We start from the raw sequence: 27,705 nt of genomic DNA on the forward strand, positions 1-27,705 counted from the left end.
TAATGAAAATAGTATGGTGAGCAAGCATGAAGGAAGGCCCCAGTAAGTTGCTACAGTTTTTTCAGTCCCCTAGAAGATCAAAGTGTGAATTACATCACAGGGTTGGACAGTGAAACTGGAGAACTCATCCCTTGGATTTAACAGCCAAGGTAATTAAACAGTGGAGTGGCATACCTAGACAGGGTGGGATGTTTTGTCACTGCAGCCCTTTACATAAAGGCAGGCTCTTTTTCCACAACGCTCTACGGCATGGGCAGCAGCACCACGTGGTTGTGGTGAGAGGATTAGTAGGTCAAATTGTGATCTCTGTTGGGCCATGGCTTGAGCTGAAAGCAGGGAATGTGAAAGTAGAGCTCTAATTGTAAACTGAGTCACATGCATGAAATTATACTGAAGATGTGACTGGGGGTAAATTTTTGTAATGGCGTTTCTGAAAATGGCCAGGCTGCAGTAACAGCTGGTGGCTCCAGCTCTGATAAGCTAGCAAACCTTGAAACTACTTTTACATTTATTGTTTTGATTAGAGAAATACCTCTAAGAGCAGAAAATTAAGCAGTGTGGTCTTCAAAATCCAACTTGCACAATGATCTTTTGGCCCACTAAAGGTCTGCGTGCACGCTGGGGCCTCCTGGCTTGTCCCTTTGGATCCATCGCTGAAAGTGATATACCTCACTTGCCATTACCTCCCAAGAATGTAATGAATTCAGTCTGAAAATAACTGTGCCTCTGCAAGGTACAGATGGCTGAGTGGTGACAAACCAGGAGAAAAGCCAACCTGGGACTCAGCAGAGAGGCTGCCCAGTTTGTTTTGGTCCTTGTTGAGTGGTTGAGGGTTTTGCTACAAAGTGTTGGATGTTGGCTTCAGCTTTCATCAGCTTTCTGAAGACCAGAATAATTTCTGTGCTCTTTATGGTTCTTCTGGAAGTAGAAAAGAGGGAGATGAAATGGAGAGTGGTTCAGCAGATGCTGTTCATAGTAGACAAGAATGATCCAGGTTGTAAAGCAGGTGTAATTCCAAATGGTGGATTCTTGCTTTATCCATTCCTGGCAGCTGACAGCAGCAAGAAAGTACCATGTTATTCTGTTATCTACCTTCATTTGAATGAGTCTGATTCCAAGTATCAAAGCTTTGGGAAGCTCTCAGAAACTACTTTTCCTCCACCCTCTCCTAAGGCTCGTTATCTCAATAGAACGCAATTCTAGAGTTTAGATGGATAACAGTTACTTCCAAGGGGGAAACTTGCCAAGCCACTCTCCAGGACCAGGACTGCTTGGTTAAAGCCCGCTCAGCTGGGCAGCAACTATGGCAAGTTTCCATGAGCACTTTGTGATGCTGGCGACCCACCAGGACACGTTTACTACAGATTAATCAAACAGTAATGGGGCTGCTGCTTTCTGATTCAGATTTTGTTCTCTCACGACTTTGGGGCTAGGCTTCTAAAGCCAGGCAGCTAAATATGCTTGTAATTAGTGCTGGTTGAAGCAGTCCAGTGAAAGGTTACATCTTCTGTGTGCAATTCTTATTTTTGTTAGGAGCTGCTCCATTTGTTTGGATCAGTTTTCTGGCTGTTATCACCCAGCATAGCATCGCCGGAGCTAACGGACAGACAGAGTTCGACCTATCCTTTCTTCTTTGGTGAGGGTAGAAAGGGAAAGGGTTGGGAGTGAAATTATTTATCACAGCAGGCTAGAAGCAGAAAGGACCTGGCAGTTTTCTCCTGAGGAATACTCTGTATTTGTGTGTTATCTCCTATTTTGGCCAGTCTGCTTCTGTGTGTCAGCGATAACACTTGAAAGATTTCCACTTTTTCCCCTTATCATTCCTGAGCTGGTAGGAGACCGCATTGTCAAATACCTAGATATCTTCATACTGCGTTACTTTAACATTTGAATTGTTTCATTTGTAAGACAATGAATTATGTGGTATTCACTTTGAGCCATCATTTACATTTGACTCACAATGTTCTTAAGGAAAAGTTGCTGGGATTGCTTTCACAACCTCACGCATTTGAAGAAAGTAGATGAATGCACAAAAAAAGAAATTGATATAAAATAGCCGTATCTAAAGCAATCGTGCCCTGTGTGTAAGCCTTTTGGAAATGCCGACAGTGTTGTGAAAATGAAAAATGACAAAATTATGACGCAAATAACCTGCTAGGGTTTAATGATGCTTTCCCAAACACGTGTTAATGTTTCATCGTTATTACGTGAAGTAGTTCTGATCAGTTGATATGATGCTGTTTTTCCCTCTGGTGAAGAGGAGAATCCTTTGAATAACACTCTTTGGATGACCAACCCTCAGGAGCCGGCATGTCTCCTCTGCCTCCATTGGCCTCTGTGGGAAAGCCAAGAGATATGCAAGCCTTTCTGGGCTGTGTCCCTTACAGCATCTTTTAACGCCAAGGGATCCCAGTTTTGACAACGTATGGCAGACTGAGGGGCTGACATGGAAGTAAACTTTGTGGATGGAGCTACTGAGGAGATATTGAGGCTGTGTTGCCTGGAATGGGGCTCTGTCAGGAGGATGAGTGGGCACCAGGCAAACAGATCATCATCTGCAGTTCCACAAAGCGCTGGCACTTTTTTTTATTTCTTAAACAATAGCAATGTTTTCCACTCTAACTTTGCACAGGCTAATCACTCATGGCAGAATTTCTAAATAAACATCCTGGTTCTTGACTCAAATTATTGCAAAAGGTGAAGTAATACTGTTGACACAGCGTAGGAGCTAGAGTGATAACCTTGGAGCAGTTTCTCTTTGCTGCAAGGGAGTGTATTTCCTCTCATTCTCGAACATTTGCTAGCATCTGAAGTGGCTTTAGCCCAAACACTATTGTGTGGTTCTGCTGAAGCCTTAAACTGAGGAACTACAGCTCAACAAAAGTAATTGTGGTTGGGAAGGGCTCCTCTAGCGTGACCTCAAAGCATCCTGGTGATCGTGGCTCTCTGACCTCATGCCATTTCCTATTTCCACCTTCATTTTGCTGTCGGTGCTAACTGGAAGGATCAGCTGTGATGAGGTGGCATTCTCAGGGTCCCTTCTAACTGCTTGCAGACCAACTGGAGAGCAGAAGCAGAATTCCAGACAGGCAGAGCTGTGCCCTTGCTGGCCATTCTCCAACTCGCAGCTTGGATCCCACGTGTCTTGTAAGGACCCCATTCCCTGTGCGGAGCACACAGATTCCCAGGGGCAGAACACTGCTGAGCTGGAAGATCCCTCTTGACACCTCATGGCATAATTTGCTTTTGGTTATCTGAGGGAAATGCGTGCTACCTCTAGGTTGAGATTTCAAAGTGCGCTTGGTAGATACGGTGCTGGTCCAGCACAGTACTGGCAAGGCTGCGCTTTGCTGCAAACTTGGAGGAGAGGACATGATGCAGAGCAGGAACTGTTCTCCATGCATTTGTCTAGGTTGAAAACCAGTGTTGGGATGATGATCACGTGGCTGGAAGCTTGTGCCTATTGAACCAGTAGCAAGTGTTGCTTGAACGTAATGCTTCCATGAGCTGCAGTAGAGTATAGCCTATGGTGCATTGTTAAGCATGAGCAGGATGATGACCTGCATGTAAAATGCATATTGGTAAACACAGAGCACCTTATTTGCTCAGAGTTCTCAGCATTCCCTATTCTTTAAATGGAAATGCAAATATTGTGGTAACTCTTTAACTCCTGCGGGCAGGAAACACCAGTACTGAAATGGCTCCTGTTGTGTAAGTCTTACTTATTGCTTCCGTTCAGAAAATCATTCTGGGTTTGCATGTGTTCTAATTTTGAAGCTTTTCCTGAATGGCTTTGAAGTCTTTTGAAAGTTCTCAGGTATTTTCAGACTTCAAAGGTAGATGCGGTTTTCTTTCTATCCTAGTAGAACAGATGATTTAAAAACAAACCAAGGAAAATGGGAAAGCCAGATCTTTTCTTTAAGACTCCTTAAACCATTCAGAGAATGTGTGCTTTTGATAGATAGAAAAGGCCATGGATACTGTGCATGGTGTTTCACAAGCCCTGTTTCCTTAGGATACAAAGAAGGCAGCAAGAGGAGGAAGCAGAAGCAGAGAGAGGAACAGAAGAAGAAGAAGTCAACCAAAGGGAGTTACTAAAATGGACATCTCTGCTATGCCAATCCCTTTATTAAAACGGCAACTTACGTTACATTTGAGCACACCTCTTCTGTGTATATTTTTCAATTGTTCACACTGCTAGTAAGGAAGTGACTCATGTTTAAGACTGTACTAAAATTGCACTATATTATTCTTTTCAGTTTTCACGGAGTGGCTTTCTTGCCAGTCAGGTTAAGGAGTTTGGACGGGGCTGATCGTGGTTAGAAGTGTGTTATGTTTGAAGATTGGAGGGTATTACAGAATCTTGTACCTCTTCCTTTCCTGGGACTGAAGTTCCCCTTGCCTAGAATTAATTTGTTTTGCGGGATACAGAGGGTTGTGCAAACACCTGTTTGTTCAGTCACCCCCAGCATCACCAGCAGGCTTGCTGGAAGAAGAGTAAAGCACCAATCCTGTTCCCTCCATCACTGGGGGTAGGACTGAGACGTGAGCTCTCTCATATGGTAATTTATGCAAACTTAATAAATGACTTCAATGTTTTTTTTCTTTTTATCACCCAGGCAGGGCAGCAAAGGTTTGTCCCCGCTATCGGAATGATCCTTCATTTTAAAGTGTATGATGAAGTTGCATCCTTTGGTTTTAACAAACTTGGCGTAATTATGGTCTGTAAGCACTCCTACTGATTTCTGCAACTGTGGTTGACTCCCAATGAATCATTTAGTGAAATCATTCCTTATTTTAAAATTTTGCTTTCAGAAACTAGAGACAAATGACCTAAGTGCCACTTTACAACTGCTCTTCCTGCTGAGTAGATTTTAGATAATGAACATATTTCAGAATCCGTGTAAGATTTTATCAGGTTGTTTCTGCAAAGAACTCGCATCTTTATGTATGAAAGCATTCTGTGTCACTTCTATTGCAGGACTTTTTTTTTTTTAATTTGAAAACGTGTCTTCAGTTTAAAGGAAATCTTCATTTTCTGGCTAGGTTACTTCCTTGCTTCCCATAATTCTCTCATGTGCATGATATATTGCTTCCCTTAACCTTCTAGTTTGTACAAAGCCCTTCTGTTGCCTTAAGCATTTACCTGCATGTTTCTTGTCAATATGTTGCCTCTCTTAACCTCCAGGCGGGAGTTAGCAGCCCATGGTTTTGTGTTGTTCCTTGTGTCTCCTCTCGCCAATGCGCTGTTGATGTAACAGACTTACACCTGGCAATATTGAAAGTCTGCAGTTCTTGGAGAAACTCACTCATCCTAATAGAGCAATGCATATAATGGTGTAAGGAAGGAGCTAAACAGAAAAATCAAGTCTGCATTTTAGCATGGTTTGATATAACAAATTCTGTGCCTGGTACTGAGCAGTTTAGCTTCAAATACATGACGTAATGTAACCTTACGCAAACATATAACCATAAATGAACTGTTAGGGTGTTTAAATTAAGCTCAATATGAAATAAGCCTGAGTACCAGTTTTCTGTCACTTAAGTATCACTTTTTCATTTTGTGCAGTGTTACTAATATTTAAAAATAAAGAAAATTCTCCTTTATACTTTGTCCTCTTGCACTGTAATGTAGACTAGAGCTGACACTAGACGTTCATGTTTAATTTCTGTTATGGTTTAAGCTGTAGGCACAAAAGAGAAAGCCCACCTGAATAAAATACCCACAGCCTCACCCCCATGATGGCTCTTGTTGAATCCATGAGCGATTTGATACAGACCCCATGTCAAATGGCTGATACTGGAGAGCTAGGGTTTATCCTTGATACATTGCCATAGTACCATATGCATCAAATGGAGCTTGCATGTTAGCTGTATGAGGGTCATACTGAATAGTACACAGCACTTTGAATTGCATCCCATTTAAATCTCATTCTGCATTTTGGGAGGAGTCCCCACCAACAGGTATGTCAATTTTAAGCTGTCAGAGTGCTTTTTTTTCTGAGGAAAATGGTGCATGTTGTGGAAAAGCAGGAGGGATGAGAAAGGGAGAGTGACACCAACCTAGGGCTGTCTCCTCACGTTGTCCCCATGCTGTGAGCAGCCTTGTATCACAGAACAGCATGGCTTTGGATCAAGAATGTGTCTGGAAGAGTTGGAGCAGACTGGGATTTAGGTACGTAAATGTATGCCTGACTCCTATGACTGCATTAGGCTTGAACGAGGACTGAGCTTTACTTAGCTATGAGACCTACAGGTTGTTGATAGGAAGTTGGTTAGGAAGCCTGAGTCCTTAGTGAAGTGTAGGTCTCCCCATTAATGGCTGCCCAACCTCTGGATGCCGTTGCTTTGAGAGCATCCTTATCACAGAAGGTGTAGAGAGAAACTCCTGGGAAACACAGTATCCCCAGAGGAGGGAATTATGGGCACCATCTTCCTTATAACTACCTAAAATCTGCCCAAGCTTGCCCAGAAATTAAGAAACATGGGCCCAGGGCCATGATTCCTTCAGCCTGGTTATTTCTGGATATTAACTGAAAGGCAACAGAGTGCCATAGAGCAGCGTTACCAGCTTGGGTTTTCCAACATGCTGGGTTGTAGGGCAACTCGGACACAGGTCTGGGTCTGAGCAGGCACATATATGAGGGCTTTGCATCCCTCTGCCAAAGCTGAAGGCCGCGTGGTGGTACAGTTACTTTAAGTATTGTCTGGGCTAGAAAATGCAGGTGGCTGTGAGATGACACCACTGATAGCATTGGCCCACGAGTGATGTGTGAATAAATGGATTATGAAAGGTAGGCAAAGATTTCCTGACCATCCAACAACACTCGCATGGAAGAGCTGAGGATAGAAACAGACCTGGTGCAATGTATAAAATGTGTTGCAAAAGGATTTGCTACAGAGCAGACGCTGGGGCTCAGAGACACAGGGTGTTTTCAATCCCTTTTAGTATCCCATGAGAAAGTTAAATGATACGGGTGAAGAATACACAGTGAGCCGAGAAACAGCATAATTAAGATGATACACTGAAAACAAAACAGTCTTATCTTCCTTCAGGTGGAGGACACAATCACAAACAAGCAAAGCAGCGAGAGATAAAAGTTCTTGCTCCTGCTGCTATGAAAATGGTTTAAATTCAGGGTTTCTTTTCCACACCTTTTAGAGATGTGCACAGCCTGCTCTTTGAACTGTGGTTTGGCAAGACTTTGATCTTTAATGATCTCGGGGAGAATAGGTGTCAAACTGATAAAAATGTGCTTTCAAGTTGTTTGCCCAGACCACGATCGTACCGGGGCAGCCTTCAGACCTGGAAGCACCACTCCTAAAGGTAAGACAACCCCAGCTTTCTATGTTGGCTTAGCTGCTTCTTCCCTACATTTCAGAGCCATCTCATGGTTCATGTATGTGGTCACTGATATAACACACCTCGAAGATGCTCCTTCTGGAAAGAAATCAGGTACCCTGAAAAAAATGCATTGCCTCAGGCCCTGTTGTTGCTGCAGAGAGCACAGCTCAGTGCTGCCCCCCACTCCCTGTGAGGAGCTGTATGGCCATGAGCCCTCCCCTCAGCTCCACTGCTCTGTGCCCAGCAAACCCAGGGGCCTCAGTGCTCGTCGTCCACCTTGTCCTCCGGCCCTTCACCATCTCTGTATGTTCAAACTTAGCTCGTATTTCAGTGTTCTCCTTCTCACTCCATCTTTCCTGTCAAGCATCTTTCTCCCTTCGCCATAATTCTTATGTTGACAGGGGGAGTGGTAGCACCACGCATGATTAAATATGTTTCATTCTTCTCTTCCCAGTGTGTGGGTTGGAATCAGATCTTCAGAGGCTTTTTATCACTATTTGCAGAACTCTGCCCATTTCTACCTGTAGCACTGAGAGCTCTAAGCAAGGCAAAGCAAATTTCCTCTCTGCTGATTGAAATTGGGGAGCTTCGAGTGGTCTACAGATGCTCAGGTTTAAAAAAAATGCTTATATTTGAAACAGTAACAGATTCAGCTGCCTTGTGTCCATGTGCTTTGGCTTCCCACAAGATTTTGCAGCAGAAAAGGCTTGGGTGGGTTATTGGGAAGTGTCAGATTTACTAAGTACTTTGCTGGTGCCCTCTGACAGCAGCTGTTAGCTACTGACAGCAGGAGAAGCATTGCCAAAGTGCTGAGCTGCTCTGAGGGGATGCTTCCATGTGCAGGGTTAGGTTACCTCATTGCTCTTGTCACAAGGAATAGACTACTCACTCACATATTTTGCATATCCTGAACTGTAGCACCTCAGAACTTCCTTCTTCCAGGATGCCTCATGTTGTCACTGCAAAGCCAGCCCAAAAAGTGAGTGTCGTGGGAAAATAAAGGCACGTTCTCATAGTGAGTCTGAATACTTTGATTTCAGGAAGACACCTCTGTGTCTGTCTGGAAGTGATCACAGATTTCCTAAAACATCCCCAAAGAGGGAACAATACCTCTATGCACGGCTTGATTGCATCTCCTCAGAGTTGTTTCCATTGGCATGCACATGCACCTTTCTACTTACAGAGCTCACATCATTTTTTCCATCCCTTGTTTGGGAAGTGCTCATCCTTTGGTCAATGCAGAGTGGCTCACTTCTCCTGTAGGCTGCCAGTGCTTGCAATGTGTTGTGATATGGAAAGTGTTTTTACATTATCCCAATATTAAAGAGTTAGGCTTGGGAGAATTTCCTTAATTTAAAAAACAGAATTTGCTTTCAAGAGTTTAAGATGAAAGCTTACAGTACAGAGTGGTTGATCACCTGGTAGGAGAACACATCTCATAGAACCACAGAATAGCCTGTATTGGAAGTGACCCATAGGGATCACCAGGCCCAACTTCTGTCTCCTATCTCAGTAATGTATAAAGATAAAATTTAAGAAATACATATTTCTGCCTGGGTTTTGGACAGCCTTGGATGCTTTAATATGCTGAGAGAGCAATGCTGGTTGTATACTGCTACGTGAGACTGAGAGAAGGTTGAAGCTCCTGTAATTAACTGAGCACTCAGAGCATTAATGAGCTTCAAACAGCCATGGAGGAGCACTAAATAGACACTTTCCACAGCACCTGGAGCGGACATGCACCAAAGGTGCATGACTCGATCCTGCAGCAGATACAAGCCACAACCTGCTGTACCAGTAGTGTTGTGACAACCTGTGCTACGCTGCTTTTGGATCCAAGTCAGTGGGTAACCAGCACCAGGTCCTGCCCAGCACTGTGAGTCATGTTTTACACCCACAAAAATGACTTGTTCCCTCCCTGGCCCACTGGCCTTCCTTTGTTAGTGAGTAATGGTGGATGCCTAGAGGAGAGCATGAGAACAGGCTGAGCACGTAATAACACTTCACTGCAATATTTTCCCAGCTGTGGCACTCAATGTCAGAGGCTCCTGGATCTAGAAATGTTGTTTAATTTTTGTTTGCATTGATTTCCATTTTCCTAGGAAATTGCATAATGGACACAATGTCCTACGGCAAGGAATCTGCTGGGAGAAGAGAGATTGCATTTGTTTTAAACCTCTCCCTTTGGCTTTCTCCCTTCCTCCATCCTTTCCTTAGAAGAGACCTGGAACACCACATTCTCATTCACCTTTTCCACACTACGCCTGATTTTCCCATTAAGCTCAATGTGAGCTCATTGCCATGCTGGTATCCCCAGTGCTTGGTCATAGAACTATAGAATGGCTTGGGTTGGAAGGGACCTTAAAGATCATATAGTTCTAACCCCCTGCCATAGGCTGGTTGCCACCCACCAGCTCAGGCTGCCCAGGGCCCCATCCAACCTGGCCTTGAGCACCTCCAGGGATGGGACACCCACAGCTCTTTGTGCAGCTGTGCCAGGGCCTCACCGCTCTCTGGGTAAAGAGTTCCTCTTTCTCACACCTTCCCCTTCCTTCCCCTTCCTTCCCACCCATGTCATCTAGCAGTCCCTAGTGGCTGATGGTGTGCATATCCCTGATTTCTGCAGCACTGCATGTCGCACAGCTTTTCCCCTTTCAAACTCATTTTGTCCCCTATCCAGATGGTATTTCCCAGATGTGGAAATCAGGGCTGAGATCATCCCTATTCTCAGCACATTTTGTTCAGGGAAGGCTGCATTCAAGCATTCACTCACTGGGTTTTAGGGTCACCAGTTTCATCTGGGAAATCTTAATCAGCTGGGCAGTTAGTCATGAGGAAATATCATTGATGGTAGGGGAGGATTTGCAGAGATGGGAGGGTGCAGGAGATCAAATGATTGTTAAAGTGCAAAGTCAGTGCTGGCCCATTGCCTAGCTGGATCCAACCCCCAAAAGCTTGTATCAGAATCTCTCATGCTTTTAGAGCTCTGCAACTCTGCTTTAGATCCCTCTTCACTTTATGATTATCATAGAATGACGAAGGTTGGAAAAGACCCATAAGAACATCACATTCAGCCATCATGTTTGCCCAACCAGGCAAGACACAAGCTGAGCAACAGGATTTCTGCTTGCAGTGCCTCTGCTCCTGTAACGGCCCTGCTGTGGTCAGCAGGAGCATTTTTGTGTGTACCTGAGCCCAACATCTCTTCTTTCTCAGCAGAATTCAGGTGCACTGGTGGCAATTTTTTAATCAACGCACTGTCTTCCCTTGGAAACACAGATTTTTCTATCATGAATGCTTAGGAAAATATTATTCAGCTAGTGTGTAATGCAAGTCTCAGGTTGCATTAGGTGATGGGATGTGATAGAACACGATGGCAGTGAGTCACCTCATATCATGTTTTATTGTGATGTGTCAGCTGAGAAAGCTGAAGAGCTAAAGATGTTTCTACCAGAACAATTATGAAACGACACTGGTTCATGCAGAGATTACTAAGTTTTTCCTAGGCTAGTTAGCTGTTAGGTTTAGGTCCGTGGTGTAGCAATGTTTTGTTAAAGTTGCTAATAATGAGTTGCTTCAGAACCTATTTTCCACCCAGAGCAGTCATCAGCCTGTTGTTGCCACGGGTCAATTTAAAACTGGAGTCATCAGGTCAAGAGTGGTTCTCCAAGCCGAGGAGACATGCTTTTATTTTAGGGCTACTTTCTGCTGACTTCAACAGTGATACCATCACCTGTTGCTGTCAAAGAGCTAACAGTACGAAGGAATAATGTGGAAGTGTATAGATGTGGTACTTAGGGATATGGTTTAGCAGGCAATATTGGTGGTAGGTGCATGGTTGGACTAGATGATCTTAGAGGTCTTTTCCAACTATAATCATTCTAAGATTCTGTTCTATGACATTCAAGAATTGAGAGACTGGCTTCATGCTTTTCAATTTAATCCAAAGGTGCCCAGAGACAGGCAGATGAGCTCATAGGGCTTCCTGAACTGGCTTTTCTTTCCCATTACTGCTGGCTGCACTACTAGCACTGGATTAAAACACTGCAGTCATAAAAAAGCAGCAAACAGGGTCCTTCAGGATTTTTGTTTGCTTGTTTTTAGTGTGTGTTTGGGTGAATTCTGACCTTAGGAATTTGTACGTTCAACTTCTCTCGCAGCACCATTTATTGTGCATGTGAGTGAACCCCAGCAGTGGCTGTGGCCCCATCGCTCTGTGCTTTCCCCTGGTGGTGACTCCTCTGCAGCCCCACTCCCTCAGCCCCGTGTCTCTGTGCAGCAGAGAAAGCCAATTCAGTTGAACGCTCTGGGGCTGTTTTCATGTTGATAAGCTGCAGCCAGGGTGGGACATTTCCGCTGCTTTTTATGTTACAGTTGGTCTTGTGGAGGGAAGCTGAATAATGGAAATGTTAACAGACTTTTCATTGCACATCTATACATCACCACTTAATTTCTTTACTTTTGTCTCCCGTTTTATTTATTTATTTCCCCCCTGATCAATAGCATTCATCCTACTCAATGAACAGACTTGATACTGTTTTTATGGTGTGAAAATTACTGTTGCTTTGACTGACTCCTATTACCAGGTGACATTGCTTGGCAGAAAACAATGAATCTTCCTATTATTTGGAAAATAAATGTGATTTATGAGACTGGCAATCGATAGCGGTCTGTGTCTTGCAGTCAGAGTGCTTGCTTTCATGAAATAATGCCTTTACCTTTGGAGTGTGAAGGCTGTTTATTCAGTGCTGCTGAGTTATTTAAATATATATGTATTAATATCCACTTTTATTAAGAATTTTTTCTGAAGGTGATGATCAAGAAAACATCTGTTTTTAAAGTTCGAACATGGTCGAGCAGGTGTGAAGCTGTGCTGGCAGGGAAGGATGCAGCATGGGGAATAGAGGAGCTGGAGGAAGGAGGAAGAGGAAGGGGGAACACCATTGAGCACCTGCTCTCACCTCCCCGCACTCACTGGGAGATGATGGCCAGCGCTGAGGACTTGTTAATTTCCACAATACTGACAGAAAGGAAAAACACAGACCAATTTAACTGCAGGGAAGCAGAGCTGCTTTGCCCAATAGCTGTGCAAGACATTACCTAGAGCTGTCTTTCTATGAAGCTGTTCCTACTTTTCTTTCTGTAGTAAATAAGCAGCTTAACTGCGGGCTGAGTCCTCTTTTTGTGCCTCTCATAGGCAAAGGGATTAAGGAGGCCCTGATGTGTGGTGCAGTCAACACACCGAGGGATGGGATGCCATCCAGAGAGGCCTGGACAGGCTGAGCAGTGAGCCCAGGTGAACTTCATGAAGTTCAACAAATCCAGATGCCAAGTCTTGCACCTGGGTTGCAAGCCCTGCTAAAAGTACCAGCTGGTAAGTGTAAGGATAGAGCACAGCCCTGCTGAAAAGGATCTGGGGGCACTGGTGGATGGCAGCTGGACATGAGCCAGCAGTGTGCCCTCGCAGTGCAGAAAGCCAGCCATATCCTGGGCTGCATAGAAGAAAAGTGGTCAGCAGGCTGAGGGAGGTGATCCTGCCCCTCTGCTCTGCCTGGTGAAGCCACATCTGGAACACTGCATCCAGTTCTGGACTCCTCAGTTCAAAAAAGACAGAGATCTCCTAGAAAGAGTCCAGCAGATGGCAACAAGGATGATAAAGGGCCTGGAGCATCTCCCCTGTGAGGAAAGACTGAGAGACCTGGGGCTGTTCAGTCTAGAGAAGAGAAAACTGAGACGGAATCTGATCAGTGTTTATAAATATCTGAAGCGCAGGATGAGGCTGAATTCTTCCATGGAGCACAGCGATATGGCAAAGGAGTAATGGCCAAAAATCGGACCGTAGGAAGTTCCACACAAACATGTGGAAGAGCTTCTTTACAGTGAGGGTGACAGAGCACAGGAACAGGCTGCCCAGAGAGGTTTTGGAGTCTCTTTGGAGAAGATCCATCTGGACACCAGCCTGTGTGACCTACTGTAAGGAAGCCCCTGCAGCAATGGGGTTGGGCTCAATGATCTCTGGAGGCCCTTTCCAACCCCTGCAGTTCTGTGAACGCAGACTGAGGTAAAACTCTGGACTCATTTATTGCTTCATATATTTATCATAAATAAGTTAGTACCATGTATATCACTGAATCTCACTCTTAAAGGATATTTTATTTTGCCTAGAAACAGAATTTCCAAATAATAGAAATAATACGTTGCTCCCACAGAACTGGGCCATAATTTGATGAAATTACCATAATGATGAAATTACTAGGATGTACCTTATATGAAAGATCCTGAAATGGCTTTCCTATTCCTTTTGGAGTGCACAATGCCTTTCTGAATGCAACTAACCAAACATTAATCTAGCCCTAGATTTTGCTGTGTTATTTGCCCTAGTAGATGTTGATATTCAGTGAATTACATCATGATGTATCCTTCCCAGTGCAATGGTTAAAAAATCCCATCTACTCACATTACCTTTAAGCAGTCCTTGCCAACTAATTTGTACTGCTCCAAACATGGAGCACTTTACTGATTAGCTCAGATACTCACACAGTAAACCCCCATCATTTCATATCATTTCTGTTTCTAGAAAGAGCCTTGCTCCACTGTACTTAATGTACTCCTGTCAGGTTCCTGACTTCGTAAGTAAAGCAACACTCTGCTTTCCCTTAGGAAGAGGGTGGCATGTTCCTTACTGTATAGGTCAGGTTGAGGCTGTTCTTAAACAGCCTTTTAAACTTTATTAGGCATCAGCCAAGATCTTTATGTATTGTAAGTTTCCTCATTTTTGATACAGCTGAATTTCCCAGCTCATTAGCCTGATATTTATCTACTTTGTAAAAGTCTGTTACAATTTCTTCTTGAGAGCCCATTTGGTTTTCTCCAATTCCTAGCTTTGGGCATTGCATATTATATTACTCGGGGCAGTTTGATGTGTGATTCATGGCCACACTGCAAGCCTAACTGTTCTTCAGAAGAAGGCTTTCATGGTTAAATGAGCAGCCTGGGACTTGGGGGATCTGCACGTAGTTCTTGAATCTGTTCTTGTATTCTTTAGTCAGTCCTAAAATGGTTACCAACCAGCTGTTCATTTGGGTCCCTGTGTATAAAATAAGGCAAATTAATCCCTTTCTTTTGCACTTCATTCAGTCCATTTAGCTCATTAATTCTTCAGAGCAGCACCTCAATTGTGCCATTTCATAAAGAGAGCACACAGAGAAATAACATAGAGCAAGATTAAACAATCTCGTAGCTTATAAAAATTGAATTCAGCCCCACAGTGCACTCTCCCTTCCTCCCAGTACTGAGATAACACACTTCTGCTTCTCCCTGAAATCTAGAGGCACCAGAAGTGGAGATGGGGAGATCTGCCGAGTGCTGCGCTCCACCCTTCTGCTCTCATTGCTTGCCCTAATGGTATTTGCAGTGCAAGTATTTGTACAATTACAGTCATATCTGAGGGCTTTCCCAGAGATAAGGGGTTTTATTTCACTTCCTATCTGAAAAAGCAATGTAATTAGTTTATCCCATATTTGTCAAGAGAAAACAAAACCAAACGGTTTAAATGGTGTTTGGAGGAACTGCTATGGCAACACACTTCTGCCTTTGGCATTATTCAGCTTCTAAATCTTTATCCAGCTGTTCCTGTGCTGTGTCTGTGACTCCTGAATGTGACATAGAGCAGGGCTATAGGAATAAATATTCCTGTTTTAGAGAAAAAAAATTGCACATCCATCACAGGAATGTTATTCAACTCCTTCAATTATTTATCTTCTGCATTTGTAACCGGCCAATTGCAGGTACTCACATTTCTGGGGCATGGTTTAATGCAGAAGCAATGTCACCCATTCTCTTCTGGCTTCCCTTCAGCTCTGCTGAACCAGAACAGACCTGTAACTGTCCCCTGCAAGGGCCTTAAATATATCACCCCACTTGCTAGACAGGCCTAATGTAACCCTGACTGGCCCAACCAACTAGTGTAAGGAGATGCTGCAAGATCTCAAGAATTCAGAGCAAATGAAGGAACATTTTAAAAGGCCCCCAAAACAGCTACCTTTAATGGAATTAGAAAGCTTATCTAAATAAATAAGGAGAAGCTATTTCTTGTGGAAAAAAATTCTCAGTGATTTCCCCTGAGGTAAAATCAACAGAGCAAAAAAAAAAAAAAAAAAAGAGTCATCGTCTAAAAAAATCCCTCACCATAAACCCAAGGGGACTTGTCAGCTCCACGGCAGAAATTGGAGAGACCACTCAAGCAAGAAGAGGATTAGACTGTCTCCTATCAAAGCATACATGGACTGGATTTTTCCAGCAACTTCAACAGAAAAAGGGTTATTTTTTTTTTTTCTTTTCATTTCCAATTGTGGAAAAGATTGGAAGCAAAAAAAAATTGAATACAGGCCCTAAGGGTAATGTCTTTGCAATGGGACCAATGCCTACGTCCTCCTTCTAGGTCTGTCAGCTTTCACAATTATAAAACTGGCCCCAAGGCAGTGTGAAGGATTTAAATCTGTAAAGACCAATGCAGCACGCTGCTGGATTTGGAGGTGAGCTGGCCTGGCTGGAGAAAGGGAAGGATGTGAGTGGTGACAAAATGGCTGCTGTGAAGGATGTCTGGAGGACCACTCATAGCAAAATGAGGAGCTGGAATGGCCAGGCCTCCCACAGATACTCAAGGCTGGTTGTTTGACTCCACAGAGCGTGTATTTTGCCTCTGGCTTAGTTTATGAGACTACCAAGCAGATTGTACTGACAGTGGGGCATGGGTAGAACACTGACAGCAGCTCCTTGGGGCTGCATGGCCTGCTACCATGAGTCCAGTCTCCTAATCCCAGACACATCAGCACTCAGCTATTTTGAGTCTGCCTCAGGCTTCCAAAAATACCAGGCGTGCTCTGAGCACACTCACATTAGCACAAGCTGTGCCGTGACAGTGTGGCATAAGCCTGCTAGCAGAGCAGCTCCATGCTACGAGTGCCACACGTGCCTACCAAGCCGCCTGCCCACTGCTGTAGGACAGCACTGCTCTGGGTATGAGCAGCAGAGATTTGGCAAATTGTGAATGGACTACAAATGGATGATTCTTTATTAAAAATCCTTTTTCTTTCTTTTTCCTCATTCCTCACACCTTCATCTTTTCAAACTGCATCTTTCCTGAAGCGTATGGTTGACTCAAAGCATCACGAGGAGTGGCTTAATTATGTCACCTCTGTATGATTCCCAGCACTGTTATAAGGGACCTCGTTGCTCTCAGCCTCTCCTTCTGTAAGGTCCTTTCACTCCCCATCTCCTCTCGGCTCCAGCTCTCTTCTTCATTCCTACAGCTTTACAGATTGGGATGATGACAGCTTTCAGAGGCTCACCTCCATTTGGTGCATCCCTTTCTTTATAGTATTTCCTGCCATGGAGTTTCAAGTTGGATATTAGGAAAAAACAGCAACTTCTCCAGTGGTCAAGCACTGGAACAGGCTGCCCAGGGAGGTAATGGAGTCACTGTCCCTCGAGGTGTCCAAGAAATGCCTGTAAAATTGGTACTGAGGGGCTTAGTGGGCAATATTGGTGGTAGGTGGACGGTTGGACTTGATGATCTCAGAGGTCTTTCCAATCTCAGTGATTCTATGATTCTATTATGAGGCTCTGGTGATTGAGTTGTAGTAAAGCATGTTAGGGCAGTATAACTGGGTACGTGTGTCTTCAGACTTGCTGGTGCGGGGTGTGTTCAGTGCCTGGTCCTTCCTTGTCACACCGCGATTCAGCCCCACTCCTACCCTCTGCTTTGTGTTTTAACCAGTTTTCCTCTGAAGAGAGAAAAATATAGTTTTAATTTGGAGTCTGCTTCTAGGCTTTTCACTCTTCTCAAAGTCATTCATTCTAGACAGACAAAATTTTCCTGCTCTGTTTCAGCCTTAGATTCAGAACCATTGAGGTAAATTGTCTCTATTTATCCAGCTTTTAGTTATAATGCCCTTGCCACTTCTAGAATTTTTTTCCTTGCCACTCTATCAACAGCTGGGGAAAAAGTGTAATCTCCTTTCTGTGGGCTTAAAACGAAGAGATAGAATAGCAATTCTGACGCCAAAGCTGAAAGCCTTCCTGCCCAGTCTACAAACACCATCCCTTCATCCACCCTCTTCTACCTCCTCTTCCCAGGTGGTGCAGGGAAATGGGACTGCGGTCAGTCTCAAACACTTCATCACTGCCGTTCTTCCACGATCGCCTCTCTTCCCCTGTCCCTCCCACAGGATGCTGTCCTTCCCCAACTGATCCTAGGTGGGATTCCCACAGGCTCCTTCTTTAAGCACTGCTCCAACATGGGTCCACTCCATGGGGCCCATCCTTCAGGAGCTGCTCCAGCATGGCTCTGTAACACCCTTTAGGAATTGCTCCATGGGCAGCAGCTCAGGATAATAACCAGTCATCTTTAAAAGAGCAATTTAAGGATTTCACGCGGTGTAGAAAAGCTTCAGCTCTACAATATAGCCAACGCCACACATGCTGAGCAAGGCCCCTCCAGCCTTTGGGAGCTGTGAGCACTGTGCGATGGGCTCTGTCTGCCTACAGCAGTACCTTTGCCTTCTAGGTGTCACATGGAGATGATCTCCATGCCTACCTTTAATAAGGAGTTCTCCCCATAGGACAGCTTCCTATAGAGCTAGGCTTTCTCAACCCCCTCCCCTACAACACTTTGTGAGGCCAGCTTACCTTCTCTTGACACCAAGCCTTGAGGTGGCTGACAGGTGACAGTGCTCTTCTTAAGCACTCGAGTGACCATGTTCTGCTTGAAAATCTAATCCTAAGTGATCTGCCCAAGTTAAAATGGGTAATTTATTCTGAAGTTAAGATTTCAATATAGTTTAAATTTGCATCACAACTTCTAAATAAAATTGCCTCAGTAGAGGACTACTATATTATCAAATTGTACTCAAGGATGCTGCTGATGTACACGTGGCTGTATCAAGGCTAGCTGTAGTAACCATTCACTGCTCAGTATCATTTAAAGTGGGTTCCATATCTTTATGACTTTATACACTTAGCTTCAAACATTTTATTATGATTAAGATAAGCTTTCAAAATAAACATGTGAGTATCAATTTATATTGTAAGGAAAGTGACCATCATCCCTACCTTGCCTAGTTTTTCTGTTTTAAAATTTCTTGACTGGGATTTTGCAGATCTGTAAAGCATTACTTGAATTGTTTCAGGATGATAATTCTGAAGCCTGGGAAATATTTTACTGGTATCCTTCTCACCCCCAGAAATTCCATTCGTATTTTAAAAACTAAAAATAAAACTAGAAATTTGCCAGTTCCCAACTGTGATTTGCACTTTACATCTTTTGGAGCATTGCCAGAAGCTCTCATCAGTCCATTAGTGATGTATAGATGGCTATTTCAAAATAACGTATGGCTGGGGACGAGACATATATGTACATGAAAACAACGCTGATGATTTAGCTATCAAAATGCTCTTTGACCTTGACCCTGCACTATATTATTAATTTAAGTCCTGTGTTGTCTCCTGTAATAGGTGTTATGTATGGCCTTTATTACTAACAACTGCACACAGATTTCACAAATGGAGAATAAAATTACAGCACCCCTGAAGCCCAATCTGTCTGCTGGGTTTCTTACTCTTTGCACAGTTTCAGCACCCTCCTACTAACAGAGCACAGGAACAGAACTAATACTAGAAAATAATAAACTTGCTTTTAGTACAGAATAATTTTATTTGAAATCACTAGCCTAATCCCAATTGAATTTATTTGATGAAGCACATGGCCATGGTGTAGCACAGATACCATTCTTTTTGGCGTGAAAGAATAGATTCTTGCTTAAAAAGATTTATATGATATTAATGACATAGCTGCATTTAGATTGCATGAATCAGTATGTGTCATAAACTGCTTGAACACTCGTTAAACCTGATAAATTAAATAACCCTCCTGGGCTGGAGAGAGATGTCGCTGTTAGATTTTATGATATATCATACATCACATCTGTTTGTTATTGTTCTACCCATGTTATTTTATGTGTAAAAGGGATAAAGCCAGCAGGAGCAAATCCCACTTATTTTGGAGGAAACAGCTGCTCTGCAAATAGGAGACAGTGCAAAAAAATCTGGAAATCTGCTGGAAGTCTCCCTGATAGCCTCAGGAAACACTGCAAGACTTGTCTACATGTAGAGAGAGCCTTTAGAACGTTATTATGTTATTATTAGTTATTAAACTTCTTTTTTTTTTAACTTCAGTAGAGCAACTTGCATTCCAATTTCAACTGTTGGACTGTGGAAGTGCAGCCACAGGGGCTTGCTGATCCTTTGCTTGGGTCTCTTAGGCTGGAGCCTGGTCTCCAGCAATACTGATTTGTGCCTCCTCTTCCCAGGCAATACTGGACTGGGGCCCAGATCCACATTTCAGCAGTGCTCTAAACCAGTTAAGGCCTGGGTGAAGGTAAATCCTCTTAGAATTGAACGCCAAACATCATTCTTTTTGTTTTATCTAATAAGCTCTTTTTTTTTTTCTCTTTAATTTATTTTTATTTTTTTATTAGCTGGCAGCACAATTCCCCCAATTCTCAGGTTTATGCTTTTGGTCAGTCATGTATGTGTTGGCGGGCTCAGGGCAGCTAATATCAGCCAGAGCCAATTCCCAATGCAGTCAATGGATTCTGAGCCAGGCCAGCTGCCCTTGGCTGTGAACTGTAAAATAAACATTTCTCTTAAACACGGAGCATCTCGAGCATGTCAAGAATGTCTCAAAAGCCAATCTAGGCTATGTCACATCATCTTCATATGCAAAAAGGAAAAATCCTTTCAGAACTGAAGCATGGGAAGTATGTAACGCTGAGATGTGTCATTGTCTAAACTTCAGGCAGGGTGGGATGTTAGGGAGGGTTTCCAGGGAACCAGAAAACTTTCACAAACTTATTGGCTGGCATCCACGGCAAATGTCATTCCCGATATGGCAGAGAATTAAGCAGCTCTACAGCAAAATAAATCACATCCATAAAATGAAGATTATAAAACTTTTATTTTCACATTTAATGGGAAAAAAAAATCAAGTGCTGTGAAAATCAGTGAGAACAGGAAAGAGACTTATGCTCTGATTCCTGTTACCCTGGCAGAAAGCTATACTAAGCATGAGCTGAATCCTACCTTTCCCATTTGGACTAAAACCCTGGCATATCTTTGTAGGTACGCAGCCATCACTTTGGGTGGAATTTTTCATCCTTCCTCCCAGTGACTCTTGTCCTTCTGCATCCTTCCCTAATCAAGGAATCATGACCAATTCTGGGTCATCCAGGCTCTCAACCTGACTGAGATGTAGCCAGTAGTCAGTAGTTCTTGACTGCTGACTTCTCCAACAGCCAACACGTCCCATCAACACACACACAAAAAAAAGCTCTCCTCCAGATATCCATGTTTCATTCCTGGATCACTGCAGGTCCTTTTCTTTCACTCTGCTACTAGCCAAGGACACCACAGCTCATTCTGAAGCCTGGGTCACCACTCACCTTTCTTTTTGCAAGGCCACCACTGACCACTTCTCAATTACACTGAACACAGCCTCTCAGGGCCCACCTTGGCTGGTTCCCTACCTTTCACACCAGCTTTGGCTGTCTCTCGAGGTGGTTACTCTGTGCCAGAGTGCCATCACCCACCTGTTCATTTTTTCAACAAACGCCCATAATACATTCTTCCATCAGGCCCTCAGGCTTGGGAGAGCCATCCTGCAAACAGCTGCCAAGCTCCATTGTTACCAGCCTTCCAAGCTCTTATTTCAATTCTCTTTTGCAGTAAGACTTAAGAAGAAGCCAGCTTTGATATTACGCAGACTACGTATATATAATAATGAATAATATACTTTTTTTTCATTATTTACCATATTTCCTATTTTTTTTTTCCTTTGATTATAAACTTCGGGATAAGAAACGTATTCTCATGGGTTTGTTACTGACAATTGAGATGATGTAAATACATGACATGATAAATAAAGGTGGATCTCCGCTTTCATTCTTCTTTTCCATTGAAGAGAACATGGCCCATGCTTCTTGTTCATCGGATGAACTGAACTCATCTCAGCCTAATTCTCCCACCCGATACTGACGTTGTTTCTAAGGTAATAAGGGGTCGTTAGCACTGGGAGACGTGAGAACACCTCATTTCATGTTGTGATATAAAATACTTCTCCTCTAACGCTGCATTTTTTTGACAAGCCACTGGAGGGACACCTCCGCTACGAAACCAAACCCAGCGCGACCTGCAGGAGAGCTCCCAGCCCCGCTCGCTCCTGCTGCCTCTCAAATGGAAGACTCCAGCCGGAGGCAGTTATTTTTCTGGTTAACAATTATTTCTGGTTAAAAATGAAAGCTCTAGCTTTACCTCGAGTCATTAGTTCTGCACACACAGGAGGAAAAGAAAGAAAGGAAAAATGCTTTTTGTATTACTTCGGCCCGGCATTCGGCAAGTCCAATTTGCAGCTGCAGTATTTTCCTTTTCTGTATCAGGACTACTTCTGTTATTACAAGCCACCTCTTGCCAAATCACAATTTCTTCCAGACTACATCAACTAATATTTACAGCCCATCCTCTACTTCCTGTGAAAAGATAAATCACCCAGAAAAAGTGTCAATCTGGGGAAGAGATGCCAAATGTGTCTGAAACGTATCGCGGTGCAGAGAGGATTCTATTTTTGTCTGGAACAGAAGGCAGGAAGCATTTATGTTCCTCGGTATCTAAATTTATCTTCCAAAGAATATTTATTAAAGTCACCATAGAAACAGTAATTTAGAACTCATACTTATTCCAGTTTTTTTACAATTACTATTTGCTCTACAGCTTGATCTGTTACACAGAAAACAATGAGCAGCTCAAGATCTGTCACAGTCTTATTCTATAGATTTTTGCTCCTTGATGGAAAAGCACATCTTGTGGCACGTGAAACTGAACTGCTGCAGACTGTTTTCACACCATGACATTTAGAACCAGTGTCCCCCAGTTAGCCCAGCAATGGGACACAGCCTGAGGTTCCCCCTGTGTTACGAGGGCATTGCACACACTGCCTGCCTGCTGAATCTCCTCACGCTGACCGCTTCTGTGTGAACATGTCTGAGATGAGAACTACTCTGGGCACTGAGCTCCTTGTAAGCAAGCATCCTACAAGTGCCAAGCTCAGAAACAACTGCTTGCACGTGCTGAAAAACAGTTTTTGCCATTAAAATTGTTCCCTGAAGAAGTAAACAGGCTTTTACCGACCCATGTGGCACAGCGCTTCACACTATTTAGCATGCTGGCTATTTCAGGTTAACAGCAAGAGCTGCATAGTTTATGGTACAGCTGATGTGAACTTCCTATCATGGAAGATTCACCTTTCTTCTCTGATGTATTTTCTAAATGCAACAATGTAATCCTGTATGCACAGGTTATATTTATCACAGCTGGCTTAGGCAGAGACAGAATTAATTAGGAAGTGTCGCAAATGTCAGATCATTAAATGAAATTCTAAAAAGGTAAATTGTAGTCTTCGGTGAGCAGATATGGCACAAAATGAATACAGATCCCTGGAACAAATTGCAGTTGCTGTGAAATATTCATTTCTTCTTTCCAGTTGCTTCCAGGGACAACGTGCGTGGTTCTACCTAAACACCAAAACTTCCTAATTTGATGCGAAGGTCGGCATAGAGGTCGTGATGAAGAACTTCATTTAGTCTCTGAGGAACGACTAAACATTGAACAAATATTTAATTTGCATTTTACATTACTATTGAATAGACTTCAAAAAATCCCCCCGGAGTTTATATCAGTTCTTCCTTTCTTTGTTGAAAAACTACAGGAGTAAAGGAAAAAAAACAGGTATACATAACAAACAGCTCACATTTTAGTAAAGCTTTCCTATGTTCATATCAAGAAAGGTAATTGCAATAGTGAAAGAAAGGAAAAGGCAGAGCATTTTTTATGCATTCTAATTGAACTTGTACCCTGAAATCAATATTCAAATTCAGTTGTAGAAATGGATTTTAATGGAAGAAATGTGTAATAAACATACTTTCCAAGCCCTGATGGTGAGGGCTGCTATCTTAATACACTGTTTGATTTCAGGGCCTGGCAGAAGAATTCCACATGAAGATGCAGTTACTTGCATTACAAAAGGTAACAAGTTAAGACAGAAAGCAGCATGTGGGGAACAGCATGCTGTCCTCCTCCCTTCTCCCTCTTTCCTCCCCAGATCAGTTTGTTTCGACCGAATCACTTTTAGCTACGGCATCAAGGCACCACGTTATGGCAATGGATGGTTTGAAGGGGGCCCCATCCATCTGCTGGGGTATTTTGCTGACCTTTTTGTGAATATACGGGCCCTTGCTGCTTGCTGACAGGATGAAGAGCAGCCAGAATACATGTGCAAACACAGGTGAGTAAACAGCCCTTCCCCCTGCAAGAACTGCAACAAGGAGAAAAACGGTACTAAGAACAAGTGCCCTCCTTACTCTCATTGCTTCTGGTTTATGTGGGACACAGGAGGTCCACAGGCAAAGGACACAGCACACAGCAGAGCCAGAGTTCACTCTGCGGATCGTAGGCTTGCTGTGCTGACAGCAGACAGGGAGGGCTCGATGTGTTGCCTTTCTTTGTCTCTTGTAGATTTAAAGCAGGATAGTTTGGAAATGTGGGTTTCAGTGTTACACCTGTGACTCACCTTTTGCTGTCAGCACATAGTGAGTCTGGCAGGTATGCTATGAGATGAATACACTCCTAACCTGCTGTAATGGAGAAAGTGGTCCCACCTGGATCCTGGCAGCCCCACACGCCTGTCGGGCCCATAACACGTGCTGTAGAAATGTCTGTGTGCTTAAAGGAATCCGGAGGGGACTGACCATCAGCGTCCAATCTTCCGCCAATCTTGCTGAATTACTTTCACTCAATCTTCCTTTGTGTTCTTACCTCCTGATATCACACTTATCCCTTCATGCACGTTCCTCCTATTGAAAGCGTGAGGCTTAGTCATCTGCTAAGAGGGTTCAGTGAATGTTACATGAGCATATTCTTGGAATTTTTCCTTTGTGAACTGTTAAAATTGCTTCTCGTGGATGTGAATGCCTTTTATGGCTGCCTCCTCTCCTCTGTCTTCCTTTTTGATGTGAGGACATTTGAGAAGAGCGGGTCACGGTGCTTGGGGCATGGGATGTATGAAGCTTAACACATGAATCACAGACATTCTGTCTCATTCACACAGAAGAAGTAGTTGGGGATTTTGTTTTCTCTTAAACGGACCTTTCTGTGAACAGACATGCTGGGCATCTTTTTAAAAGGAAGATTTCTTTTCTGAGACAGCAGCAATTATAAATAAGGTCTGACTGCTTTTTATTTCATATTGTACGATGATTAGCCTGAAATAAGTATCAATTATATTTGTATGAGGACATTTTCCCCCACTGTTTTTAGCCTCGCATGTTGCACTGATTAAGGGGAATTGATCTTTGCTGCCATAGGAAAAGGGGAGAACAAACATGAACTTGGTGATCGTACAAGATGTGCTTGAGGGCCATAATTCGAGCAAAGAGAAATGCTTTGTGGATTAGTCAGACGATGCAGATGAGTCTATCAAATGTACAACGTGTCATATACAGATTTCTGTTTAGTGGACCTTTCTGTCCCAGGCTCCACATTTATCATTGTCTCCCTGACAGGAGCTCTGCCCTGTTATCCTGACTTGTATGTCATTTATCAGTGTTAAGTACAACAAAAGAGTATCTCTTTAAACCCCCTTTACCCTTTCACATGCTTCCACTCTTGAATAATGATATCTGTCTCCGCAGCCACAAATATTCCATTTCATCCTTTCCTTTGTATTATGTTAGTTGCTCAATAAATTATTAAAATGGCATTAGTGCACTTTAAAATGAAAATTATTATATTATTTTTGAAGTCATGTGTAAGAGAAGATAAAAGCATTTGGGTGCTTTTGCCCCCTTTTTCTGCCCTGTCAAGTCAAAAGCATTTTATATAAAAAGAACATATCCATAAACTCAAAATGCTGCATTGCCAACTCAGCCCAAATCACACAGACCCAAACCTAAACCTAAACTTTCTGACGTGGGTATAAATCGTGATCTCCAAAGCAAAAAGAGTGAAATAAACACTGAAATTAGAGTAGCATCAAAGGTCTTTGAACCCACTTCCACATGTGACTCTTCCGCTTATTTTATTTGAGAACCAAAAAGAAGGTGTGGGAAATGGGTCACAGGAAACAAAGTCCTGGAAAAGATGCTTCCAAACAGCATTTCACATCTATGTCTGCTACCATAATTAATACCAATGGAGGGTCTTTATGGAAAGTAACATGCTGGAAATCATAAGCATTGTAGAATTTATGCCTAGCTGCTGTCTTGCACAACATTTTATAGAGATGTGCTAGCAAATCTGTATAGCAGCTATGGTTCAGGCTCAGGTTATTAACTACAGCTTGCAATTTCAATTTATAATCAATAAAAATCCCAAACCAATTACCAGTTTGAAACTTTGCCTCTCATTCTCTCACGTGTATATGCACATAAATCATTCAGTTCTCACACCCCTCCTGTTCCCTCTCCAGTTCTTTCCTTATTTCCTCCTTCTCTCTCAGGAGGACAGAAAACAGCCTGTCCTTCACATTCTGCCCTGCTCCTTCCCGCCTGCATGCTGAACTTCTTGGATCTGGTGCTCCTCACCTTCATATCATCTTAGGTATCACTTAAAAGATGCTGATGCTCAAGGGATGTCCAGGGAGGAGTGATGGGATGAAAATCAGGTCATCAGCTCCTGAGGCTGGTACCACACCTGGCACAGGAGTAGAAATGGAAACTGGGGAGTTGTTTGGAAGGCAGAGTGAGGCTGAGAGCTCTAGATTCCCAGATCTGGCAGCTGGAAAGGCTGCTGGGTGTCTAGGTGCTGGAGGTTGATAGTGACTCCTGAGCAGAGCTGCCATTTGCATTTTCTTCTTTGTGAGCATTTGCTTTCAACATTGTAACTAAGAGCCTGGCCATACACCTTGCAAAGTGCCTCTACTGGTTTTACTTGATTCCCTGTGCGCACTGATCTTAAACACATTTAGCTGTAAATTGGAAGATTTTTAATCAGTGGAGGGATTGGGTTCTGGTCCAGTTTTTCAGTAGAAGGGAGTAAATCCACCTATAAAGTTTACAAAAACGTTCAAATAAAGGTGTTTGCAGCATTTGTGTGCTGGCCTGCCAGACACCAAGGAGTCTGAGACATCCTTGAAGGCAGAGCCTCTTGTTGATGAGTCACTACTGCTGACTAGAGGCCTAGTTTATGCTTTCCAGGAATCAGGCTCTCCCAAATGCTGTCACATAGAAGCACATACATTCTTCAACTGTTGAGCAGGTCCAAATCTCTGACTTCTCTGAGAGTATCTCTGGAGGGCAGTGAGGAGGTCTGAACACGCTGAAGTCCTTTCTTTGGGTGCTCTGCAAAGATATCACCAAACTACGTCATTCCTACAGGATCGTCAGAGTCCATGCAATATTTCAGATGAGCTGATACACAAACAAGGCCTTACTCAAAGACTGAAGTCCAAATGTCTCTCTTTGAAAACAGCACTGAGCCATTGGATCATGATTCTTAATATATACATCCATAGGTCTCCTAAAGATATGACTCCTGGAATAGCTGAAGACAGCCTTCTCTCAACTGCCCCAGGCTGCAGGCACACAGCTGCCCTGAGGTCGGCTTCTGACCTCTGAGTCATTTCCCTGTGATGAGCTCCTACCTTACAGCAGGTGATCTGGACATACCGGTTTTTATTTTGTATTTTGAATGAATTTCATCTTATTTCTGTTATTATTTCCAGTCCAAAGCGTCATGCAGTCCCTTCTGTACAACACACCAGTTCGTCTCTGTTTTTGGCAACACCTCCCAGCTCTGTGCCATCAACACACATCATCAACACACTCCTGACATTTGTGCCATTTTAGCACTTGCGTTTAGGCTATATTTCCAACAAACCACATGCTATTTCATACACCCTGGTGAAAGATGACTTAACCCCATGTTGTCACTCAGTGCAGCACTTGATGCTGAACACCCTCCTAGCAAAACTGCTGCAACTCCCACTGAAATCCACTGATGATAGTCTATCAGGCCACAGCACCAAAGAGACTGAAAAGTTTAAGAACAGTAAGGGGCAAGTTGTTAAGAAACAGGTTTGAATATGCCAGTGTTTTTTTAGGGTAATTTTTGTAGCTTTGTATTGATCAATACAATGGGAAAAAAAAAAGCCTGTGTTTAAACAAAATTACAGTGAATTGCTCAAAGGCAAAACAAAATTCTCTGCTCAGCTGTTTGGCTCACATTCATCTCCCTTTACTCCTATAGAACTGACA

The 27,705-nt window shown here is 43.2% G+C and overlaps 1 protein-coding gene and 1 long non-coding RNA gene across 2 annotated transcripts in view; one reads left to right on the top strand and one right to left on the bottom strand.

Annotated features, from left to right (window-relative positions):
• The window catches only part of DNAJB6 (DnaJ heat shock protein family (Hsp40) member B6), a 50,616-nt gene extending 45,009 nt beyond the window's left edge, over nucleotides 1-5,607 (top strand). The window contains exon 10 of the mRNA XM_048951028.1: nucleotides 4,016-5,607. Within this exon, the coding sequence (XP_048806985.1) occupies nucleotides 4,016-4,098 (83 nt within the window). The 3' untranslated portion in view covers nucleotides 4,099-5,607. The remainder of the gene's footprint in view (nucleotides 1-4,015) is intronic.
• A 113-nt stretch (nucleotides 5,608-5,720) lies between these two features.
• The window catches only part of LOC125695960 (uncharacterized), a 34,154-nt gene continuing 12,169 nt past the window's right edge, over nucleotides 5,721-27,705 (bottom strand). The window contains exon 5 of the long non-coding RNA XR_007378124.1: nucleotides 5,721-26,790. This is a non-coding gene — a long non-coding RNA (uncharacterized LOC125695960). The remainder of the gene's footprint in view (nucleotides 26,791-27,705) is intronic.

This window comes from Lagopus muta, chromosome 7 (genome assembly GCF_023343835.1).
Source record: "Lagopus muta isolate bLagMut1 chromosome 7, bLagMut1 primary, whole genome shotgun sequence".
In the NCBI taxonomy this organism is placed as follows: Eukaryota; Metazoa; Chordata; class Aves; order Galliformes; family Phasianidae; genus Lagopus; species Lagopus muta.